General features: G+C 41.0%; 1 protein-coding gene across 2 annotated transcripts in view; it reads right to left on the reverse strand.

Moving 5' to 3' along the window:
• LOC105935326 (matrix metalloproteinase-16) overlaps window positions 1-23,271 on the reverse strand; it is a 93,172-nt gene that overhangs the window by 12,236 nt on the left and 57,665 nt on the right. For both annotated transcript variants that reach the window (XM_012875680.3, XM_012875679.3), the window contains 2 exons: window positions 15,112-15,329; window positions 416-554 (listed from right to left, as the gene is read on the reverse strand). In XM_012875680.3, coding sequence (XP_012731134.2) covers window positions 416-554; window positions 15,112-15,329 — 357 coding nt within the window. The remainder of the gene's footprint in view (window positions 1-415; window positions 555-15,111; window positions 15,330-23,271) is intronic.

The following is a 23,271-nucleotide window of genomic DNA, read 5'->3' on the forward strand; positions in this document are numbered from 1 at the left end:
TGGGATATTCCAACCCAGCAAAACACTCCTTTAATCTCTCCCAGATTTACAATAAAGTGCTACACAGATAAGATCAAGGCAGCGCTTTGAGTAAGCAGATAAAAACGTCTTTCTTCTGGTAAATATAAGCACTCATAGAAAAAAAAACATGCAGAGTGTTGGAAGGAGCATGGTTGTACAAGCTTGTAAAAAAAAAAAAAAGACAACACTCCGATGTAAACAGATCTCAAGGTAAAGATTGTTGTGGCTAAATGAGACACAAGAGAGCTCGCATAAACTAGGATTACACAGACACAATATCTGCGTCGAGGTTTAGGATCAAAAGCTGCGCGAGGATTGCTCCCCGATGGAACAGATCTGAGCCAAGCTGCGTTGCGAAGGCAGAAATGAGTGGGGCTGATGAACAACGCCGTACCTTTGAAGAAGACAAACTTGCCCTCGCTGTTCTCGTAGACGGCATCTATCTTTGACGGCAGCCCCTTCCAGAACACGCTGATGAGCATGGGGAATCCCGGCAACACGGAGTTGTCTCTCATCCGCCAAACCCAGTGGTCCTGAGACGGAGGAAAAGATGTCATTTGAAAACGTCAAAAACATTCTTAGGAATCATGTTTTTTTTTTTTTCTGATAATATTTGTCAAGCTAACAGGTTCTGCTTATTTAATGTTGTTGAACAGGGAATAAAATCGCTACTGCCCCTTGTGAGCAAAAGGCAAACAACATTAATTGCTTCATGACTTTTGCCAAGGTCAGGTGCTTTTGTAGCTATTTCCATCTCCTTGTACATAATAATTTTATTTTTTGGAAGGAGACACTTATGTAAAATAGGTTCAGTGAAGACCAACTAGTTCCCAAACAGGGCTGCTGTTCATTTCAGCCCTTTTCCCTTTCAAATCCATGCAGTTTATGTCACTTTACACTTTATTTCGGTACAAAAAGAAGCCCTTTGCCACATGAAATTTTGTTCCAATCATCCGTCAATTTAGTCTGCCACTGGGACATTTTGTCCCCAGTTTGACAACCCACAATTTAAAGTCATTTTCTTTAATGCTCATCTTCTACTGTAAGGCTATGTTTCAATGCAGTAGGACTCCAATAATTACTGTCTACCAAATTTTCCTTAAGGGTTGCTTTAGTTTCACCAGCTGTCACGATCACAACTATCTGGACCAAACTGGGATCAGAGAGAAAAATAAACAGAACCAGGTGATGATACAATGTCTTCAGAAAATAATATACCATTAGAAGAAATCATGTGTGAAATATGAGCATTTTTATGACTGTTCATTTCCATAATTTGTGAAAGCATAACTACTGGAGGTGTGAGCTGATGATACAAGATGATAAATTATGTTTGTTTCAGACTATCTACAGGTCCATTTTTCACAAAACAGAATAAAGATGCCACAGATTGCAAACCGCTTCACAGAGTCTGTAATAAGTGCACAACAAATGTCCTGTTGCTGCGCTTTCACAAATGGAATAAAGGTTTCATAAATGTCCAACTGAGAATCCCTGTTCAGAGTACAATCATCCAATCTAGTTTTTTTTTTTTCCCAATCAAAATATTTTTTTCTCATTTCATTATTGAGCAAGAGTATGTGTTTGTGGCTGTATGTGTACATGTGTATGTGCGCATATTTATGGAAGATTTTATCTAGCATTTTTGTTCAGCGCTTTGTTTCAGCTGTGGCTGTTTTAAAGCAACTCATAAATAAAGTTGGTGTGGTACGGTAGAGGTGTACAGGTGATGTCCAGATTTCTTAGAAGATGTGCATCTTAGTTTTCTACCAATAGCAAGCTCTGAATCCGGTTATAACTTGAGCTTAATTAGCACTGCCTTACATTTGCCACCCCTGGGCCCTCTGGCCGCTGGCAGCAGGCAGAGTGGGTCAAGTGTCTTGCCCAAGGACACGAGGACTGAGATGATCGCCGCAGAGGTTAAAACCAACAGCCCACCCGTTCCAAGACGAACTCCTAGCTTGTACGGCACTTTTGCCAGTATGTTTAACTTCATCGGAGAAATGTAGAAACATCTCTTTTTTCTATTACAGATCCCCCGTACACACTGCACCCAAGCAAGAATAAACCAAAACACAAAGGAAGTCTGTGTACTGTCACCGAGTCGGCACTAAACTCTTCCATCTGACACCACTGAGTTTAAGACAAGTGCTCAAACATCAGGGCCTGCTGTCAATGATCAGCCCTTGCTGCTGTTTTGACAGCTGTTTTGCCTCAAAGACACAGCTTCTCGGGTTTCCTGGGAAGTCTCTCGTACATATCCAAAATTTGAAGAACATCCTGGGAAAACCAGGTAACAAGGGGGCAAAGCGATAGCCAGGAGCTTTATGAGAAAGCAAGGGTCTGATTTCCTTTGGGGGGGGAGTGAGGGAGGACATGAGTGCGGCCAGGTGGAAGGTGTCCTTTTGATGTTAGGTGAAACCTGATGACAGAGGACGCCAGGGCAGACCCAGCTGCGAAAGCCATTAGAGCCCGCCGAGATTTCCCACCCTTTGGCGATTAACGGCCAATTGCGCCTCCCGGATGTGCTTAGCGCTTGGCCCAAATAGTCTGACCCTGTACATGGGTGAGGGACGCAGAGAGGGAGATGAGACAACTCATCCTCACGCCCTGCCTCTTTCACAGTCACAGCTGAACTGACTATTTACGAAACGTTCTTTACCCTTCTCCTTTTCTCTCTTTGTTTAACCCAACTCTTTCACTGGGACTGCATTCTCCCTGGACTCCGTCTCCTCTTTGCTTTTTCATTTCCCCTTTGTCCCCCGATCCCTCCTATCTTCCTCTCCCACTCATGCTCTCCATACCTGCTGTCTCCGTAGATTTCAACAGTGCAGCCCGTTCCTGATCGAGGTCTGTCCAGTAATTGAAAACAGTTGAAACTGAGAAATCTAACCCCTCTGTAGAAAAGGCACACTCCCTCTCTGAAAGTAAAGCTCAAGTGAGCAGACATAACCTGCAGAAAGGTTTCAGCAGGCGCTTTGCAATTACTTGGAGAATAATCACAAAATTTCAGCTTTAGGTCTTCTATTTTGTGAAGGGTTTTCACAATTGCTGAATTATCACATATTCTCTATCAGAATGTAAATTCTGCATTGATTCAATTAACTTGAACCACCAACAAGAAAAAAAACATTTGTAAAGATATGTACCCATCCTTCCCTAAAATCAGAGTGTAGAAGGTCATTCACCTATAATATTGTGGATCATTAATTTGCATATTTGTTGATTTAGATAAACCATAGATACCAATCTGATTTGTATATGCTATACTCCAGAGACAGCTTAGCTTAGTACAGTGAGAATAATTTAGGGGGAAAGTCAGAGTGCTTTTCATTTGGCATTTCAGCACAGCTTAAAAATAAGTCCTGAGGATTTACACATTTTATGTGGTTGTACATACAGAATAAAATTGAATCATAGTGTTTATCCATGAGAACAATGATTACATCCAACCCAGTTTCTTAAAAGTTTTTGCAAACCTGTAAAAAAACCCACATCTGGGTCTAAATTACACCTGACTGAGCAACAGGGACAGTTTATTATCCCGGTCTAAAATTGGTACACACATATCTTGCCTCATAAGATGCCCTGGTATATCTTGCCTTTCAATCGCTGTCTTTGCAGGGCTGAAAAAGAGAAGAACCCAACAAAGAAGTGGCTACAGAGTTCTCATTATTGGATGTTGGAGTCAGAAACATCAGCAATCCAAAGCAGCTATGGACCCCTGGCCTCCCAGAATCCCCTGGCCTCCCAGAATCCCCTGCTCTGTAGTTGTTCTTATAAATGACTGCTGAGAATATGTAATGCACATCCTGATCTGGTCTCAAGTATCAAGTCAGGGTCTCATTTAAGATATTTTAAGCTTGATGAAGATCTGGGTCTCTGAGTGAAACCTCAACTCTGAATCTCTGCTGGTTTATGTTAGCAGCAGCATAAGGTTTCTACAACATGCATCAATTGATTATTGGCTACTGAAACTATAGCTTTTATTTAAAAATAACTCCATTAGAACGGAATTAGAATATGCGTTCCAATGAGGCATGTTCGTCAGATTAAATTGACCCATTTAAAATAACATGTAGCTTGTCATTAAGCCTATATTTTTGCATTAATTCTAATCTTAAATGTTGTGTTTACACTAGCTATAAGCAGGGTTTTTTCAATCAACAGAAATAAAGGATTGGAAAATTTGTCTGACTGTAGTTAAACCATATAATGTGTTTCACCTACAAACTGAGTTACTGAAGCAAGTTAAACACTCCAACTGAGTAAAATGACCTGTAAACTGAGGGTTGAGCATATATATGTGTTGTGCTAATTTAATATATAAGATAAATCATTCTTTCTTGGTCAGTTGACGCATCAAGCAGCAGTTTGTTTTTGTTTTGAGTTTAGTAGAAGCCTAATGAATTTTCTCAACTCTTTAATTAAATCCATTAAAACTAACAAGATTCTCACATTCTTTGGTCTGTTAATGTATCAACAAATTAACCTGACTTTCATCAGATGGATGTAGTTCTGCACAGCTCCACACATCCATCTGGGATTGCTCCCGAGATGTATCCCAGGAGGGGCCTTATCAGAAATCCTCGCATATGACGGGATAAACCACGTTTCTGTCATCTTTACTGATGTGCTACTTCAACCACTCGCATTGAAACTAACATAGAAACCAAAACCATCGTTTTTCAAAAGCCTTCAAAGCTGTTCTCTGGTTTTCTTTTAAATAAGTTATATTCGGTAGATTGGACAATGCTGATGAAATAGCAGGGACGTCTCTGATTTTGCTAAGAGTCTCTGTCGGGGGTTGGTTTGCTTTGCATGACCTGCAACGCCAATGGGTCGGGAAAGGCGTTTTCGACTCAGCTCTTATACTATGTTTTGCTCACTGTCACTTTTTAATTAATTCGTCCAGGAACAGCAGAGAAAAGTTGATAAAAATAGCAGATGAACTAGATTAACTGCACCATATTGCCTTCATATTGCATCGGTCACCTTAGTGTGGCCAAAACAACACTTTATTCAGGGTAATTGGGTTTTAGCAAATTACAGAAATATAATAAGTTCTAGAGCAGACATGGGCAGACTACGGCCCGCGGGCCGTATACGGCCCGTTGAACGTTTTAATCTGGCCCGCGGAACTTGTCCAAATTATTGGAAAATGTATATTTTTTTTATTTTTTTTTTACAAAAAACTCTTACCAATGTTAAGGCTTCTGCCTCCCGTATGCGTTTTCAGCGTTTGACTATCATTAAGGAGGAGCCACCTATTAAATTCTATTATTAAATTACATTTCATATTATTATCGTCGGTAAACCACGCGCAACGTCAGCGCTACATCCCGGTCCCGCGGGTAGACAAAAAATAGTACTGTTCTCGTCTACTACATGACAAAACGGGTGATTTAGAGAGGCATTCCAAATCGTTGGATGTACGTTTCTGTCGTTTACCGAAGGACGAAGAAAGAAATGGATAATTTCAATGAAAAGAGCGCAGGCAGACACTCCCAATGGACTGTAGGAGCGATCATTCTACAACAGAATTTGCAGTCTACACTTCATCTCCGGTAAATACAACTTAATTCTGCTCTAGTCATTGTTCTACTTAAATAGCGGCGGAGGGGAGGTGGCGATCGCTATTGCTAGACGGGGCCGGGAGAAGCGGAGTCGATGCAGCAGCCGCTGCCTGACGCCCCCGTTCAGGCTTTCGCTGTATAAATCTGGCAATCTAATACCATCAACCATCAACTTACTCTTAAAACGAGATTGTGATACATTATCTAAAGAAGAAAAATACGTGGAGAACTCTTCAGTTTCTCTGTTTTGCCTGCCAGTCCGGCGCGCATGCGCGAAAAAACCCGCATCAAAACAATAGCAGTGAACTGGCCTATTGCTCCCTTCTTCTCTTTAGCTTTGTGCTGTGAGCCCCTCTGTAAAAATGAGCTTATCAAAGCAAAGGAAAGTGGACAGTGAGTGCCGAGTGTTTAATGCAGAGTGGACAACAAAATATTTTTTTACCGAACTCCGATCAAAGGCTGTGTGTCTGATATGCCAAGAAACTGTCGCGGTTTACAAAGAGTACAATATCAGGCGCCACTTTGCTACAAAGCATGCTAACTACGCCAGCAAGCAGTCAACGCAAGAGCGAACAGCCACGGCCAAGAGGTTGGCGGCTAATTTACAGGCTCAGCAGCATCTTTTTCACCGACAAACTGCGATTCAAGAGTCATCCACCAAAGCAAGTTTTTTTGCTGTCATTCAAAGTAGCCAAAGCTAGCAAGCCCTTCTCCGAAGGCGAGTTTTTAAAAGAATGCATGGTAGAGGCGGCAGGTATTTTGTGTCCTGAGAGCAAAGGCAAGTTTGAAAAGATCGGTTTATCACGCAGGACTGTGACTCGCCGTGTGGAACTGATTGAGGAAGATATAGCCAGCCAAATAAACAAAAAGGCTGAGTCCTTTAAGCTATATTCACTCGCACTGGATGAAAGCAATGATGTGAAAGACACTGCTCAACTCTTAATTTTTATCCGTGGGATTAATAACAATTTTGAAATAACGGAAGAGTTTTTGGCCATGGAGTCTCTGAAGGGAACAACGCGTGGAGAGGATCTGTACAACCATGTGTCTGCTGCCATTGAAAGACGTAAACTACCTTGGAGTAAACTGGCCAATGTCACAACGGATGGATCACCAAATTTGACTGGAAGACATGTTGGGCTGCTGAAAAGAATCCAGGATAAAGTTAAAGAGGAAAACCCTGACCAGGATGTTATCTTCCTACATTGCATCATCCATCAGGAATCACTGTGTAAGTCTATATTGCAGCTTGATCACGTCATGAAACCAGTGGTAAAACTAGTCAACTTTATACGCGCAAAGGGACTTCACCATCGTCAGTTCATCGCGTTCCTGGAAGAAACTAATGCGGATCATCACGACTTGCTGTACCACTCTCGTGTCCGCTGGTTAAGTTTGGGCAAAGTGTTTCAGCGAGTGTGGGACCTGCAAGACGAGATCAGCGAGTTTTTGGAGTTAGTGGGGAAATCCACCGAATTTCCTGAGCTAAGCGACAAGAACTGGCTTTGTGATTTTGCGTTTGCTGTGGACATATTTTCGTACTTGAATGAGCTGAATGTTAAACTACAGGGGAAAGATCAGTTTGTGCACGACATGTACAAACATGTGCAAGCCTTCAAATCTAAGCTAACTTTGTTCTCCAGACAAATTGCAAACAATTCTTTTGTTCATTTCTCCACACTTGCCACACAGAAAGACGCGACGCGAAACGCAAAGAAATACAGCCAATCAATTGACGACCTGCACCGAGAATTTAGCCGTCGGTTCTCTGATTTTGACAACATTGAAACGTCACTTCAGCTGGTGTCCTGTCCCCTGTCACAAGACCCCGAAAAGGCACCACAAGAGGTGCAATTGGAACTAATCGATCTTCAGTCAGACTCCCTCTTAAAGGAGAAGTTCAACTCTCTAAAACTGAATGACTTTTATGCTGCACTCAACGAAGCCATGTTCCCAAACCTCCGGAAGACGGCACAGAAGATGCTAACTTTGTTTGGCTCGACCTACGTCTGTGAGCAGACATTCAGCGTCATGAACATCAACAAATCCAGTCACAGATCCAGGTTAACTGACCAGCATCTCGGAGCTATCCTGAGAATTGCCACAACCAAACTCACTCCAGACTTTGATGCATTGGCCAAAAAGGGAGATCAACAACACTGTTCCCACTGAAACTGTGAGTTTCTCTGCTGTTATTCTGTGATAATCAAATGTAAATAATTCAAGTAAATCAAATGTATACTGTGAATTTCTCTACTGTGTTTATTCTTAATCAAATGAAATTAATGCATTTGAAAAAAAAACTGTACAATGAGCCTTGCTGCCTACTCATGATATGTTACATGTTTGTAGGCCAAATCCTCTCACGTAATGGCTTTTACATGTCATTTATATTATTTCCCACAAACACTCCATCCATCTGTTCCCGGTCCGGCCCCCTGTCAAATCTTAGAAAGCAATGTGGCCCTCCTGGCAAAAAGTTTGCCCACCCCTGTTCTAGAGTAATACATCATATTGCTTTAGAAACCACGATAACACAGCATCATCCTCTGCATCATCACAGTAAGGTGCGCTGTACACAACCATTTTATCATGGTCTGGTGTGACGTGCTCTCAGCACATATCTCCGTGCCCTTGGGCATCTCCAGGCCGTCAACGATAACACGGCGGTGAACCTACAACCTGCTTCACCCCTCACTAAAGAAAACACCTGTCTCTCTCTCTCACCTCAGTGTAGCTCTCTGTTTTTCGCCCCCCCTCATCTCTTAACTCGCTCTTTGTCAGTCTTACTGCGGCTCACACCTCCAGCCAAATCAGTGCTTTAAGCTCTTAACTAAGCTTACAGTGTCCCTGTAGGACAGCCGGTGTCTCGAAGAGAATCATTGTTCTCTTCATTACTTTCCGCAATCTTTGAATGTTGTTTGTTAGCAAAAAAAGAGAAAGTACCCATAATGCACTGCTCAACCCGAAATCTGCAACCTGCTTATTAAGGAACATGCTGGACCTTTTTTCTCCTTTCATGGATATTTCATTGTTGAATAAAAACCAGGTTTATAATAATAAATGGTATGTTTGAGTTACGGCCCTTAGGAAACCAGAACGGGACAAAATGGAAGCTGACACATCAGACCTCAAAGACAATTGGAAATCACTATTGGCCAATAAAAGCTTAATTTAATTTCTACTTATTTCAAAGTTTTACATCTCTGAATTTTACATCTGCAAAGTCACGGTAATTGCATACAAAAGTGCAATTAGAATAATGTGGCTTTGTTTTAAAATGATTGCTGATTTTATGTGCCACTTTGAAGATTCTAATGTTTTATTCAAATAAAATCTTTGCACGGCTCAAATGGCCAAAAGTTGTGTGATGACCCTGGAGATTGAGTAAATGCTGACTCACTACTGGCACACTACAGTGTTTGTGTTTCACTCTAACTTATATCAAGGATATCACTTAGAAAGGTAGATACCATAGCTTTCAGCTCCCAAGCTGCCATCAACAAAAAAAAAAAAAAATCACAAGATGCTGAATATTGACAGCAGAAGTTAATTGGTCACAATTTGTACAGCTGTTAACCATCATCTACCAGCTGATTCATTACTTTTATTTTTCAGGCAAAGAAAATAAAGAAAACAGTTGCATTTTGATGAATAATCAGCTATGAAAATACAGCACAATCAATGCATATTGTAATGTAACAGAGCGATGTCACTTTCGGTAATGTTGTGACCGTCTTGACGGCTTTTTGTTCCATAAAGAAAATATTAAAGCTTAGAGGAAAGTATGTTGTAGCAAATGTTTGATCTAAATCCCCAAATCCCCGTGTGGATTTTCTGGCTCTACAAAACTGACAAGATATCAGTGAGCCATAAACCCAAAATCCAAACTTCAATAATACTGTCTGAGACTCTACATCCAAATTTCACAGCACAAAACCCCCGATAGAGTCCTGGAAACTTTGCGTCTGGTAGCAGTCAGACGGTGTGCCCCCGGTCCAGCACATCTGTGGAACAGCTGCAGGGAGCTCTTTGCAATTAATGGCGAAGAAAAAGGACTAGTCGCGTATGAATCCATGCATATGGATGAATGTGTGTTCTGCCCCTGATTCCGGTGGGAAACCATATGGTTTGGAAGTTCACTGGAAGTTGAAACTTGAGGAACCGGAGCGATGAAGCTGGTAACTTTGTAGTTTTAATGGGACATTAACTGTTGTCACTGAATCCAGGCAGTCATCGGTGAACCTTCACTCACCCCTAGTCACCTCACTACAAAGAATAATATGTGACCATAAAACTACCACCTGTACAGGCGTGACTGCCAGCCTGTAGGCTCATAGTAACCCATCTCGTGTCAATTAGGTGTGAACAGTTAGTTAGATGAACCAGACTCCACATTACATCCAATAATACATCTAGAAGTTAGCACCAAATTTCACCCTAATTACTTGCTGGTGGTGGTCAGAGGGCCCGGTGGCGCTGATGTATGGCAGCCTGGCTTCTGTCAGTCTGCCCCAGGGCAGCTGTGGCTACTAACGTAGCTCACCACCGTCAGGGTGTGAATGTGAGCTACTGATTGTAGTGTAAAGCGCTTTGGGGTTACGGACTAATTACAGCGCTATACAAGTACAAGCCATTTACCATACACACACACGATTACACTAAAACCCACAGGCACACACACACCGCCTCCACTGTGATTTTTCCTGGCTTTCTGTTTTAGCTGTAGTGTCAGAAAGATCAGATCAGACACGTTTTTCTTTATGTTTGTTAAAGTATTAAAGAATTCTAGTCAAGCTTATTCCCTTGTTTTTCCGATGTATGTCTGTAATGTTTTTCTGTTCATGTACAGCACTTTGAATGTTTTGTTACCAAAAAGTGCTATATAAATAAACTTACCTACCTACCAAAGTCTTGTATAGATCTTATTTAGATTGTATGTGCAAAGTAGTCCATCATTGGGAAGTGGAAGTAAAAGGAAACACTCTTTTCCAAAATGTTTTATCTATAAAAATTTCAAGAGAGTGGCATGCATTCAGTCCCATTTACTCTGACACCCCTATAACAGGATTGTATTTCCATTTCTGCCACCACATCTTCATCGCTATTATTTAATTACAATCTCTGGGCATACATCACTGGTATTAACATTAAAAATTATGCAATTTTCTTGCCATGCCATTAGCAGCCAATGTTACGGATCGTGGTTCCGGTACAGATCGGGTAGTGGCAGTCAGATTCTTGAGTAAACGACAATAGAGGCCAGATGTTTTCAAGCACTCTGGAGCCTGTTTCCAAACCATGCCTTTTTCAGAAAAACACACGCCTCAAACACATCAAAATCTTTCAGTTTTCACCAAAAAATTATAATCGGGGCCTGAATAAAGTCCACTTCTTCTGAAAAGTCACAGGGAGGGCAACTTAAAACACATGGGTGTCTTGGCACTTTTAACACAATATAGTGGGCCAGAAAAGACCAGATTACTGGACCTCTGCCATGGATGAGTTTATCAAAAGTGCATTGATGCGCCTGAATAGAGCAAGTTTGGAAAGGATCATTGTGCCTTGGAGAATCTTCCGCCAACCAATGTGAATAATGATAGGGGCGTATTTTTTTTCATGTCAGCATAATGCCACCAATGCACATTGGCCTTCACATTTTCCCTATGCTTCATAATTCTGTGCTATTTTATAACAGAAAATGTGACTGTTGTTGTGAAATGTGAAAAAGTTCAGTGAATGTGAAAACTTCTGCAAGCCACTGTATCCACATGCCTGTGGCTAGATTATCTTTGGTAAAGTTTGACCCTAATCCCGCTTTCCACAAGGTACAGTTGGTGCCAATAAATGAAAAAGTGAAGGTATCCTATCCAGGCATCCTAACAGAATTAACATTGTGATGTATCAGGCTAACTTGTAAAACTTTCAGCTGTAAACACACACACATGCACACATGTCATTTGGAAGTTTAATAATCAAAAAAATATCGCCTCTGTCTCCAAAAAAGGCAACATACAATCTCCGGTTTCCCTATTTTCCAGTGCCGAGGAGCTGGTTCAGGTGCATATTGCTTATATTTCTAACTCCACGAGGTTCCCATGCTGGAAAACAGGGGGAAACTGGCTCGTCATCCTAAATTATATACAACTATTATCCCAGCACATTAGGAGGAAATGTTCTATTTACGTGTAAATGACTGTAATGTTAATAGGCTCCGATGTGCATTCAAAGAGAGAAAACAATCAAGTGAAAATAACACTCACAGTTACGAGTCAATACAGCTGTATTCATTAGAGCTACTCGGTAAACGAGGCTCTTCTGTAAGCGTGGGGGGAAAGTTATACTCTTTTTTTTCTGGCCTTGTTTGTTCCTCTCAATGTGTAATGGAGTACATTCAAATGAAGCTACAACTCAGAGCATTTCTCTTATCCTCCCAGCAAACGAAGTCCAATATGACTCAAACGTTCAAAGAAGGTAAGAGTAAAAGTAAAACCATAGTATATATCAGGTTGAGTGGAAATGTCAAATTTCAGCATTTTAAAAACAGTTTTAGCCACTGAGAAAAACTTCCCAGCTTTTAGAGTACTTAAACCAAATGAACTTTACTATTAGAGTCCAAACATCTGCAGTCTCCACCTACTGCTAAGATCGCTGCTGTAATGACTTGGCATAGAGCGTGCTCCAGCCTTATAAAACAATCAAATGGGATGGTGAGTAAAGCCGAGCAGTGCAGGCCAAATGGCTCGAAAAAACCAAAGTAACCAAGCGAGTAATTCATGAACCTACCGAGCACTGGAGAAATGACTATTATAAATGACTGTAAAGCAACAGAACATAAGCAAACACGATACTGCACATCGTTTCTGAAATGTGAGCCATCCGTTTAACCAGCCTTTATGTCTGGCTTGTAGGTCTTGGCAGGTTCTGAAGGGAACTTTATCAGGGTCTGGAGAAATACAAACATCTCTAATTATGATTCCAGATAAACTCCTTTATAGCTGGACAGCTTCCTCTGCATAGGGAAAAAAGGTGTTAACACGATATGTCAGTCATTTAGGAAAAAACTGGCCAAACTTTCCCAGAGGAAGAAGAAATATAAGGACCACCTGCTCCTTCAGGGGGGAACGCACAAACATTTTGAACCGAAGTCAAACTCGTAATCCTGTGCTGATTTCGTGTTTAGGAGCACATCTGATAGTCTGAGATGGGGATTACGCTAAACAGGTGAGCAAATCGTCAAGTCTTAATGTTACTGGTGGTCCTAATGAAGTAAAGGCAGTTGGTTCACAGCCACATTTATACGAGTTCTGCAACAAATCCTCGCTCTCCTTCATCATTTCCTGAGGATTTTGCTCGGACCTCGGGGAAAATGTGAGCTGGTGCTGCGGAAATATTTCAAACTCCACCGGCAACGTCAGCCAAGCGATTAGCCGACTGGTTTCTAGACTGGTTCACATTCACAGCTGGTTATGCCTGAAGGTTGTTTTTGTGGCACTTTCCACATTACACGTCCCCTTCAGGCATATGGTAAAGATAGTAGGCTAAACATCTGTATAAAATATAAAATAAGGACTTTAAAAAATCTCATTTTTAAATATCTGATTACTATTTAATATAGAGAAGCAACAATCAGGCTTTTCTCACCTGAACTGTCTATCCTTATTTGGACTGATTCCAATTTTCTTTGTCCAAGGTAAAAACACACAATTAAAAAGAAAATGTGGTGCCAGTTCTATGAGGTAACAGTTTTAAATCCAGGTCTGTTCTTTTATTGATCAAGGTCTACGTGCTTTAAAGTACAAACTGTTTAATGACCAAAACTGGGGGAGCTCTTGGTTTGTATACATTTAATAGAAAGAAACACATATCTGATTTTCAGTATTTCAGCAGCTAATCACCAATCCTTGCCAATCAAGGGAAGATTGGCCAATTCTGATCGGTGGCCAATTGGTGCGTCTATAGATTACTATGTAAAAATGCAGACCGTCAAAATTCAGATCATACAACTAATGGTAGGTCAGAAGGAGGTAAAACCATTGAGAACCAAAAGAAAAAAACATGAAAAATATCTGGTACAATATATCCGAGTTAAACTTCATCTACTGTGATTGTTTCTACAAAAATAAATATGATTTTGTGCAGTTTTGATTTTTTTTATGCTAAACTATTCTGCTCTACGATTTTATTCTAACAACTTTTATGCTTGCCAAATTTGCAGTTGATTCAAAGTTGGCGTGATGTAAATCAGAAATCTAAACTGGTCAGTGATCAGTGCATCTATCATTTTACAGATATTCAATCACCGCCTTCTTGTCTTCCTAAACTCAAAACAGACTGATGATAGCTGAACATTGTCTCTGTCTTAACATTTCCTCCCAGAGCCCAATATATCCCATGATCCTTTAGGGGCTACTGCTCCTCAAGGTAAAAAAGGCTGCAGAGAGACTAGGAGAGACTTTAGGCTGTTGTGAAAAATCCAAACAAAAAAATAAATACAAAGTGGACTTTGAGTCTACCGTATTTTTTCAAACTATAGGTCACACTTTCTTCATAGTTTGGCCGATCCTATCTTCCGGAGCGACTTATAGTCTGAAAAATACGGTAATTTTGGGCACAAGCTAGCAAGCATACCAGTTAAATCTCAAAGTTGGTCTATTTTGATAAAAAATCTTTCTGCCTGGAGGGGAAAGCAAAGACGTAAAAAAAAGAGTTTTCCACGTCTCTATTCCACAAACCTCCTCTTTAACCAGTGAATGGTATCTATTTATGTCTGCAGAAAAAAAAACCCTTCTCTCACATAAAGCAAAGTCACAGCTTCTCCATTCGGAGAAAAACACAGGAGAGCTTTGTGCTGGCTTAAGCTTAGTCTCTGTTTCAAAGCCATGTGTTCACAAGCTTCCGCCACGGATAAATGCTTTTCTCATTCACTGGAGCGAAAGTATTGCCCTCTTCATAGGTTTTCATTTCATCTTGGTTAGATTTGCAGTTTTATCCAAACTTCTGATCAGCGGGGCTCCGGATAACCTGTAAAAGGGCTCCTTCAGTCAGGAAAACTTCCAATTTTAACAGCTTTTAGCAATGCCAGCCAATTTTCCATGTTTGATACGACCTGTCCCCACCCTACCGACTTCATGCCCGTGATAAATCTGAAGCAGAAATAGCAGAAAAGATCCCACCCTGTGTGTATTTACGCAATCTCCCAAGCTCTCAACGAGCCATTCTTCATTCCCCTCCAGTCGGCAGAATCTCTGGTTTTCTCCAGGCAAACCTCAAACCAGCAGACAATTCAAATAGTTCTGCATAAAATTTGCTGTGGTTGTCTCAGGCAACACCTGATACATTTTTAGCCAGAGAAGTCAAGGAGGAGAAGTCAGCGTTGGTCTGCAAAGAGTGATTGCTCTCATCTCAACTCATCAGGTCTCTGAGTAAAAGGAAAACAGCTACAAGGCTGAAGCGCAACAAATGTGAGAAAAAGGCCCCGGGTTTGTTTATCCACAACACACAATCCGTTTACCTTGAAGACGAACATTTCTCTCCTCAGTATGGCCACGGTGTTGAAGTCTCCGTCGCAGATGTTCGGTATGGAGTTGGGGTGGGACGGCCTGTCTCCCGGGGGGAGCCTCGGAGGTCTCGTCTGCCTGTCTGGTTTGCGGGGGTCCGAGGGAGGATGGGAGCGCGGAGGGGGCGCCGTGGGCAAAGGCTTGGTGGGCTGGGGATTCCTATCAGGGGGCCCTGGAGGAAGTCGGAGAAAATAAATCTCACTTTTTGTCACACTTTTAATCTGCAGCATGTTGTTTTACGCCCAAACCACTTTATCAACAAGCTGTAGGGGGGAGAGTGGTGTAATAAATCACACCTCAACAGATTATAATGTAAAGACAAGATGTTGTGTGGAGAAACGAACAACATTTCATCTGTCAACGGTACAACATAAAGACATTGAGGATAATTACAGTTCTGGCTACATTTATGTGATGGGTAAAAAGCTTAAACAAAGTAATATGTATGCAACCAGTGTGAGCTACTGACGTATAAATAAATAAAAAAGTTAAACAATGTGGCTATGCACCTTTAAACGCTGTAATATTTTACTGCACAATTTCATGAAAATTCTGTTTTCAGAAATACAATAAAAAAAACTATCTCTAGTGATTATTAATTATTGGTACGTCTAAAAATGAATTAAAATAAATGTAAATTATCACAGAGTTAACAGGATGAAGCTAAGTGGAAAAAATGTCTTTAAACCTGAATTAGAGAACTGAAGATTATTGACTCCACGTCTCCATAGCAACCATTGGATGCAATTTAAATATTAGCCAATGCAAATGTTGTCTGCAAACATGGAATTTACAGTTACAAGCACATCTCTTAGGTTTGGCTCAAAACAACAGGCAGATATATAGAAACGTACCTAAGGCCCATTTTTAGGTATGGTGGAGGATCTGTGAAGCTGTGGTCTTTTGATCTCTTGGAAATACGAGAAGATTTGAAATAAAAATCTGGGGGCCTGTAGCAGAATAATTATAAGCTATTTTTCAACCCAAGACTCAGAACCAACAGAATTTTGTTCTAGATTTAAAATTCCTAAATTAGATTTTTTTTGTCATTGAATAAATTAAGGTAAATTAAAAGTAGTGAGCAAAAAAAAATAAAAATTCTTATCTTATCAGACATCGTTACCAGGACCTGCCATTAACTGCAGCCAAGACTGCAAGGGCCCATAAATTCTCCAATAAAAGGCTTTTTAAAATCAGTTTTGTAAAGTTTTCATCATCAAGGAAGCATTCGCTATGGTGGACGGAAGTAAAAAAAAAAAAAAACTTCTTCCTGGCTGGACGCCTGAACACGGCTGAGTGCCATTCAACATTGATGAGGTACATGAGAGAAGGAGTGTGACGCGTTCACGGGAAAAAAACAGAGGGAGGAGAAGGAGGCAGAGGGAGCACAAACAAGTGGGTCGTGTGGATGAATAATTGAGCAAAGGGTGACACGTGAATAACACACTGTGTAACTGTGAAGATATGAGTTGCCATGTGTTGATTGGGGTGACGTGCAATGCCATGTGTTGATGCAGGAATAGATGACCGCAATATGACAGATGCAAATCAGAATCAATCAGCTTGACTTGCCAAGGTTGTGCACACAAACAAGGTTTTTCGACTTGGGCTCCACTTTGCTCTCAATGAAGGCGTTTTTTAATAAAATATTTGAAAAGAAAAATATTTTTTTGTAAATATGTATGTACTGTACATGCATTGTTTTTACAAAAGACAAAAACAAGGCTGAATAAGTGCAGATATGAAGGGCATTTATCTGGACGCTCTGGCCGTTTAGTGTTCATTAGCGACAAAGTGTCTCTATGGTGGATGGTTTTTGCACCAACTTGAAGGTAAAAATCTAAATTAGAGGTTTTCAACCCTGATCCTCTGCAGGGAAAAACCTAGAGGTGAGAAAACAGACCACTGGGGGGCAGGGGCGCCGTATAAGTGGGGAAAGTTAGGACAGTTCCAAGGGCCCCTGACTGACAGAGGCCCCCAAAAAGAACATTTAATATATTTATTCAAGCTTTTGAAATAATTTCATTGTTTTACATGGGGCCCAAAATTCCTGTGGGCACCCCTGCTGGGGGAGCACTGGTGCTGATGGTTCTTGTGCGGGAGAAGATGATCTCCCGTCTCATCTGCTGCTGCTGGTCAGTCAGGAAGCTGGTGATCCACTGACAGGTGGAGGTCGGCATTGTGGGCTGGGTTAGCTTCTGGTTGATGGTCTTGGAGGCCAAGCTGAAGTCCACAAATAGCACCGACACGGATGAAGTGTAGTCCCAGGTGTATTGCATCATCTGCCAACATGTTTGTCCAGTGAGCAAACAGCAGGGGGTCCAGCAGGGCGCCTGTGACGTCCTTCAGATGTTTTAACACCAGTGTGTCAATAGATTTCATGACCACAGACATCGGGTCGATAGGCCTGTACTCATTTAACTCTGTCATGGTGCGTTTGTGACAACCAACTCCAGAAACTCTGTCCATAAAACACCCCAATCACTTTAAATGGAGACATTTTTTGGAAATGGAGAGAAACACACTTTAATATCAACAAACGAGGACAAGCTAAAATGGACAGAATATGTCAATCAATACAGAGTAATCAACCCAAAAAAAAAAAAAAAAAAAAAATAGGTGAAGCATTAATTTTGTTGGATTAAGATTCTGCCCAGTCGGCAAAACTCATCAGCTGGTCCACATGATACTGATTCTATTCACTGAGTCAAATCCCCTGAAACACATCCCCAGATTAGTGCAGCCAAAGCACTCTGCAGTCATGTAAGCGTGACGAGATTCAGGGTCTGATAGACATGTCGACAAACAAGTATGCACACACGGCCCCATGTTGGCGCAGAGCTGGGATGACCGTGTTGATCCACAGATAACACATGAAAACAGAGGACAGGAGACTGATCGGTGAACTCCGATAATTTGCTGACGGATCACAGAGGCAGTCTGTGACATTAAGTTTGGGTACTGCATATATACAAACCAGCATAAGACATACATAATCACATGTAGTGTCCCTATCGTAAGCAGAAAAAACACAAAATATGTTTTATGAAGCGCAGAAGGGAGTATTTGGATTGTTTAAAGTGTGTGTGTCAGTGTGTTTTATCTATGATACTTTATCTCTATGCAATAATACAACAGTTTATAAAAGAAGAGCTCATATTTAGACACATACACCGCTTCTGCTGCCAATGGTTGGTTAAATGTGCCACTTCATGAATTCTGTTTTTATATTCTAATATCAAACCAGAGGTACCAATTGCAAAAACAGGTAATGATGGATGTCTTCAAAAATTGTTTTGTATCTGTCGATGCAGACCCATTTGTGCTGAAGGAGTACAGTGTCAAAGTTAATCTCAGGCTGTGAATGCTGCAGTTTTAAACCGTGATCCTAACAATTAACCCTTTTTAAAACCCTGAGCTATTTGCATTAACAAAGAGTAGAGGCATAACTATTGAAAACACAGAAGTAGCTCAATGGACCCGGTCTGGTCCTGGGGTCCCCACGGCTTGGGATTGGGCTGGATAATGATGGTGTAACAATACATCCCATTCACTAAATGAGATGACACACACTAAAAGGTTCACCTAAACAAGAGGAGAGCGTTTTATTAGTGCAATGAGGATCACTGAGCAGTGTTTCCTCTGTACATGTCCAGACCATCTCAGTTTGACTTCTCTTGCTTTCAGTGTAAAAAGCAATGTATGCTTAAATGACAGATGTCGAGCCAAAGTGCGTTGGGAGCGCACATTCGGCAGGAAGAGCGGATCCATGTGACTCTGCCTCACTTCCAGCCATCACGTGGAAGTAGAGATGTTTTACTTTGATGAAAAAGTGTAAGATAAGTGTCATAATTTCTTCGTTTCAGTTAGTGTGTTACAACAGATAAGGACACATTTATTGTCTAAACAAAGCAAATATTTTATATATCTCAGAAAGTTTTAATCTATAATTTAGAGCAGCATTTTCCATTTCAAGGTTTACCAGTGAGTAAACAAGTATTTTAGTTGTTCTAATGAGACACTATCACTTCCAGTCAAGCCTTGTAAAAAAAACAAAAAAAAAACGCATTTCTTTAGCAGCGATAGATGCCATACAATATTATCGTACTGTAATATTACCTTACCGTATTATTACAGTACAGTTAATATTTTAGCACAAGAATGAAATTAATTTCTTTAAAACTCCACCACAACTTTTGTGTGTTTACAATATATTGTCAGTTCCATCATGAAACAGATGGTAGAAAAAGAGCTCAAAAAGAAAGGTAACGATCTCAAACAGGTTTGGAGTTTGAAAGCACATTCTTTTAGTTCATCAATGTAATCAATGGATGAACAACTATTCATCATAACGATAAATTATACAATTAATCACTCGTACCTATCTAACTCCTACATCCTGTCTCAATTCAAAATAAGAGACTCCAACATAGATATAAGGGGTCAGTTTAAACCCCACATCCGTGATGAGGCATTTAAATATCACATGCAATCACACCCAAAGTGGATACTGAGAAATGTAGGTTCAACTCTATGATGCCAAACTCAGATCTTAACCATACTTATTCAGCCCTCTATCAATTACGTCTTTAAAAGAAAACTGATACAGCTCTTAATTTGGCAAACTCTTGATGTATCTTTAGTAACCTGAGGCATGTCCGGTTAAACAGGATCTGGGCAGAAATTGTCTTTAAAGGGCAGGATGTAATTTTGTTCAATATAATTGAGAAAAACAAGCATAGATTTTTCTTTGGATCTTCACATCATCTAAGGTAGTGATTTAAGTTTAGCATTTAGTTTACAAAATCTTTCATTACTTTTTAACAATAGAGTTCATGTGGATTTTGTAAGAGTAAAAACTAATTAATGGAGGGAATAAAAACAACCAAAATGTGTTTCTTTCCTAGCGGGAGAAGTCATACAGTAAGCTCTGGAAGAATAAAAACACACCTCCACAAATTGCAGTCTCTTCCCACCATTAGGCAAATCTAACTGTTGTCATAAAGTTTTATTCCCAGAGTGTCTTGTTTCACTCTCCACACTCCCACAGACTACAGATAAATATCCTACCCCCCCACCCCCACCCCCACCAACCGTTTCAGGTCTGCATACCCATCACTCCCTCACTCCACCGCTCTATCTTCATCTGGACTGACTTCACCTACTCAAGTCTTCTGTTTGTAATCCATCTTTAAACCTCCCACCTTGTCCCTGTTTTCTTCCATCAGTTACATCAGTGTCGCCACAAGGAAGAAAAGCGGGCCATCTGCAGCAGGGTGGAAACAAGGCTGAGAGGAGCTGCCATCACTCGTTCTGCCCTTCAACTCTTGGAAGAACGGAGGAGGAGAGAGGAGAGGAGACAAGTAAAACACGAGAGGGATGAGGAGAGATTTGATCGCTTGCCCGGGTCAGTCATTCCCACATGGGCCTGACCATGTAGGCAGATGGCAGGTTGTTTTCTGTGTGTGTGTGTGTGTGTGTGTGTGTGTGTGTGTGTGTGTGTGTGTGTGTGTGTGTGTGTGTGTGTGTGTGTGTGTGTTCACTGAGTCGTCTCAGTGGACTGGGACTAGTTTACAACAACGACAGCTGTAACTGACAACACCATCACTTTCCATCAACTTGGTTCTACAAGTCAGACGGATTGGCAGTCGAGACGGCGTCAACAATCAGGATTAAAAACAATCTAATAAATGCTTCATCATCCACATTAGATTAAGGGGAAACATCTAGTCAGAGGTTACGTGCCAAAAATAAGGAACTTTGCCGGCGCTTACATAAATCCTTCACCGTTTAATTGCATTTCACACTCCTGCCCTGCGGCTCTATAAGCTTTTTGACTAGACAAAGCTCACTGCAATCTCTGTCAATTGAAAATGTCAGCAAAGAATCAGGTTTAGGGACTGTGTCTCGTTAAAATTACAGTGGCAGAGAGAAGCAACAGCTTAGGAGGCGAGATTATCATTGCTAACAGATAACAATAGTCATTTATTTCCCGTTTAATATACAAGAGGAAGACGTAATATAGTAAAATTGCATTTCTCTTGCCCAGAGGACACAAGGTAAGTAATAGCTTCAAATGTATAAGATCAAATAGCACTTAGGAGTGAGGCCCAAATCCTCAGTCTCTCGACGTACAAGCAGTACAGAGATTTGCCAAAGAAGTCTGAAACTGGACAGCAGTGTGTTTGCAGCAGACTAGACTCAGTATGCTTTGGAATAAGCTGCTGTACTGCTGACTGAGTGGCAAGAGTCCTGACCACTTTCTAAAGCTTCTGATTTTAGCTTGACAATCCGCCACAGATGAGGACAAGCAGACACAGGTTATGCAGCGGCCGCACCACTACATCACCAGGAAGATGCTAGCTGCTAGGACGTTAGGCTGGCCAGCAACACAGCAGCATGTTGGGTATATGGAGGGAAAGAGAGATAAGACACAAATCAGCGTGAAAACACTGTGACTGATAAACTATTATGCTCTAACCCCGGGGATCCACTGAACGTGGAAGCGTCGTCTTCACAGCTGATCGCTGCAACTCCAGTCAGTCAGAGCGCTTCCACTCAATGTGCCGCCGTGCATTTCTGAAGCATCCCAGATGCACCGGCGTACGCTGCTTGTTTAAAATACGCGGCTGTTCTACTTTTGCCGCTCGCCGCGCCGACTCCACGTCAATCTGGAGCAAAGTGGATCATTCCAGCAGGAAGTCAGTTGATGAAAAGCAAAGTGGATCCAGTCGAGTTTACAAGTAAAAGACTACACGTCAAGACTTTGGATCGCATTTTACTCTGAAACATCAACATGTCATTACCTACGGCCCCAGATAATGACGTAATCCTTGCATTATCTGCGTCCAGCCGCTTAGAGGCGCTCCACTCCGGCGAAAGCCCGGCGAAAGCAGGGTGCAGCTGCCCCACGGCGCTCCTGCACCATTTTCTTATTAATGGAAAGCTAGATTCTTGATCATTTCATTTCTAGAGGGGTTTAGCTCTTATCCTATGGAAGGAGCTTCTGTCCTCCATTTGGAAGTGTTAGGTTCTCCAAAGCGCCACACATGTATAAAGTCCCTCAAGGATCTATTATTGGTGCTCTTCTATCCTGTATACACTTAATTCTCATTCAATTACTTCTTCAGGAATAAAGTGTTTAATTTTTTTTCTGATGATAGCCACTGAAGTGAGAAAATGAATATTCTGCAAAACTAATGTATGGATGGCAATTATTTGTCTGTAATGACAATAAAACTGGGGTTCTGATATTTAGGCTTAGTGATACCTCAGAAGTTGCTGTTGACCTGGATTTTTTGGTGTCAACATTTAAAAGCAGTTGTAACAAACCTCAGTATAGAGCTTGGCAACAATCTCTAATTTGATGCACTAGCTCAGTGATCAAGTCCAATTTTATCAACTCAGACATCTTACAAAAGCTGCAACCCTTCTTTGCATCGCTTTGACATTTGAATCAATGCATTTATAGTAAATCCTTTAAATTAATATCAGGGATTCTCCCACCACATTATAAGCCTAGCGGGCTGCCAGGCTTTACTTGCCAGGCTAAGCATAGTTTTTTTATTTTAAAGTGTCTTTTTATACACCAGTAATAGTGATACCAAAGATGGCATAAAGTAGGGTTGTCAAAAGAATCGATGCCTCGATCTTTGAGAGCAACGTAAAAAGGTCAGTAAAACTCAGTTTAGTAGTAAACCTCCCAAACAAAATAAGCTAACGCTAGCTGCTATTAGCTTGACAGACACATACAACCCGATGACTTGGTACTCATGTCAGTCAACTCTGCGGTCATATCTGAGGAATCGCCAGGTTTAGCATCCGCTACAGTGAACACCAACGTTCATACTGTGTTCCCAGTCCCATTCCGGTCTTTTCATGTATTTTTTTGCTGTTTTTGGCATTTTTTTCTCCACTGGATCTTGGACCATTATGCATTATTTTGTGGGGAGAAGCTAATAGCTATCAGCCCATTCCTTGATTTATCCCCAGCTGCGCATGGTTGTGTTGTACTTCTTCTGTTATTAAAAATAAACATTAAAAGGCTTAATTCACTAACAAACTGAGCAAAAACAATAAAATAATAAAATAAAATAATAAAAATAAAATAATAA

This window comes from Fundulus heteroclitus, chromosome 21 (genome assembly GCF_011125445.2).
Source record: "Fundulus heteroclitus isolate FHET01 chromosome 21, MU-UCD_Fhet_4.1, whole genome shotgun sequence".
Taxonomy (NCBI): domain Eukaryota; kingdom Metazoa; phylum Chordata; class Actinopteri; order Cyprinodontiformes; family Fundulidae; genus Fundulus; species Fundulus heteroclitus.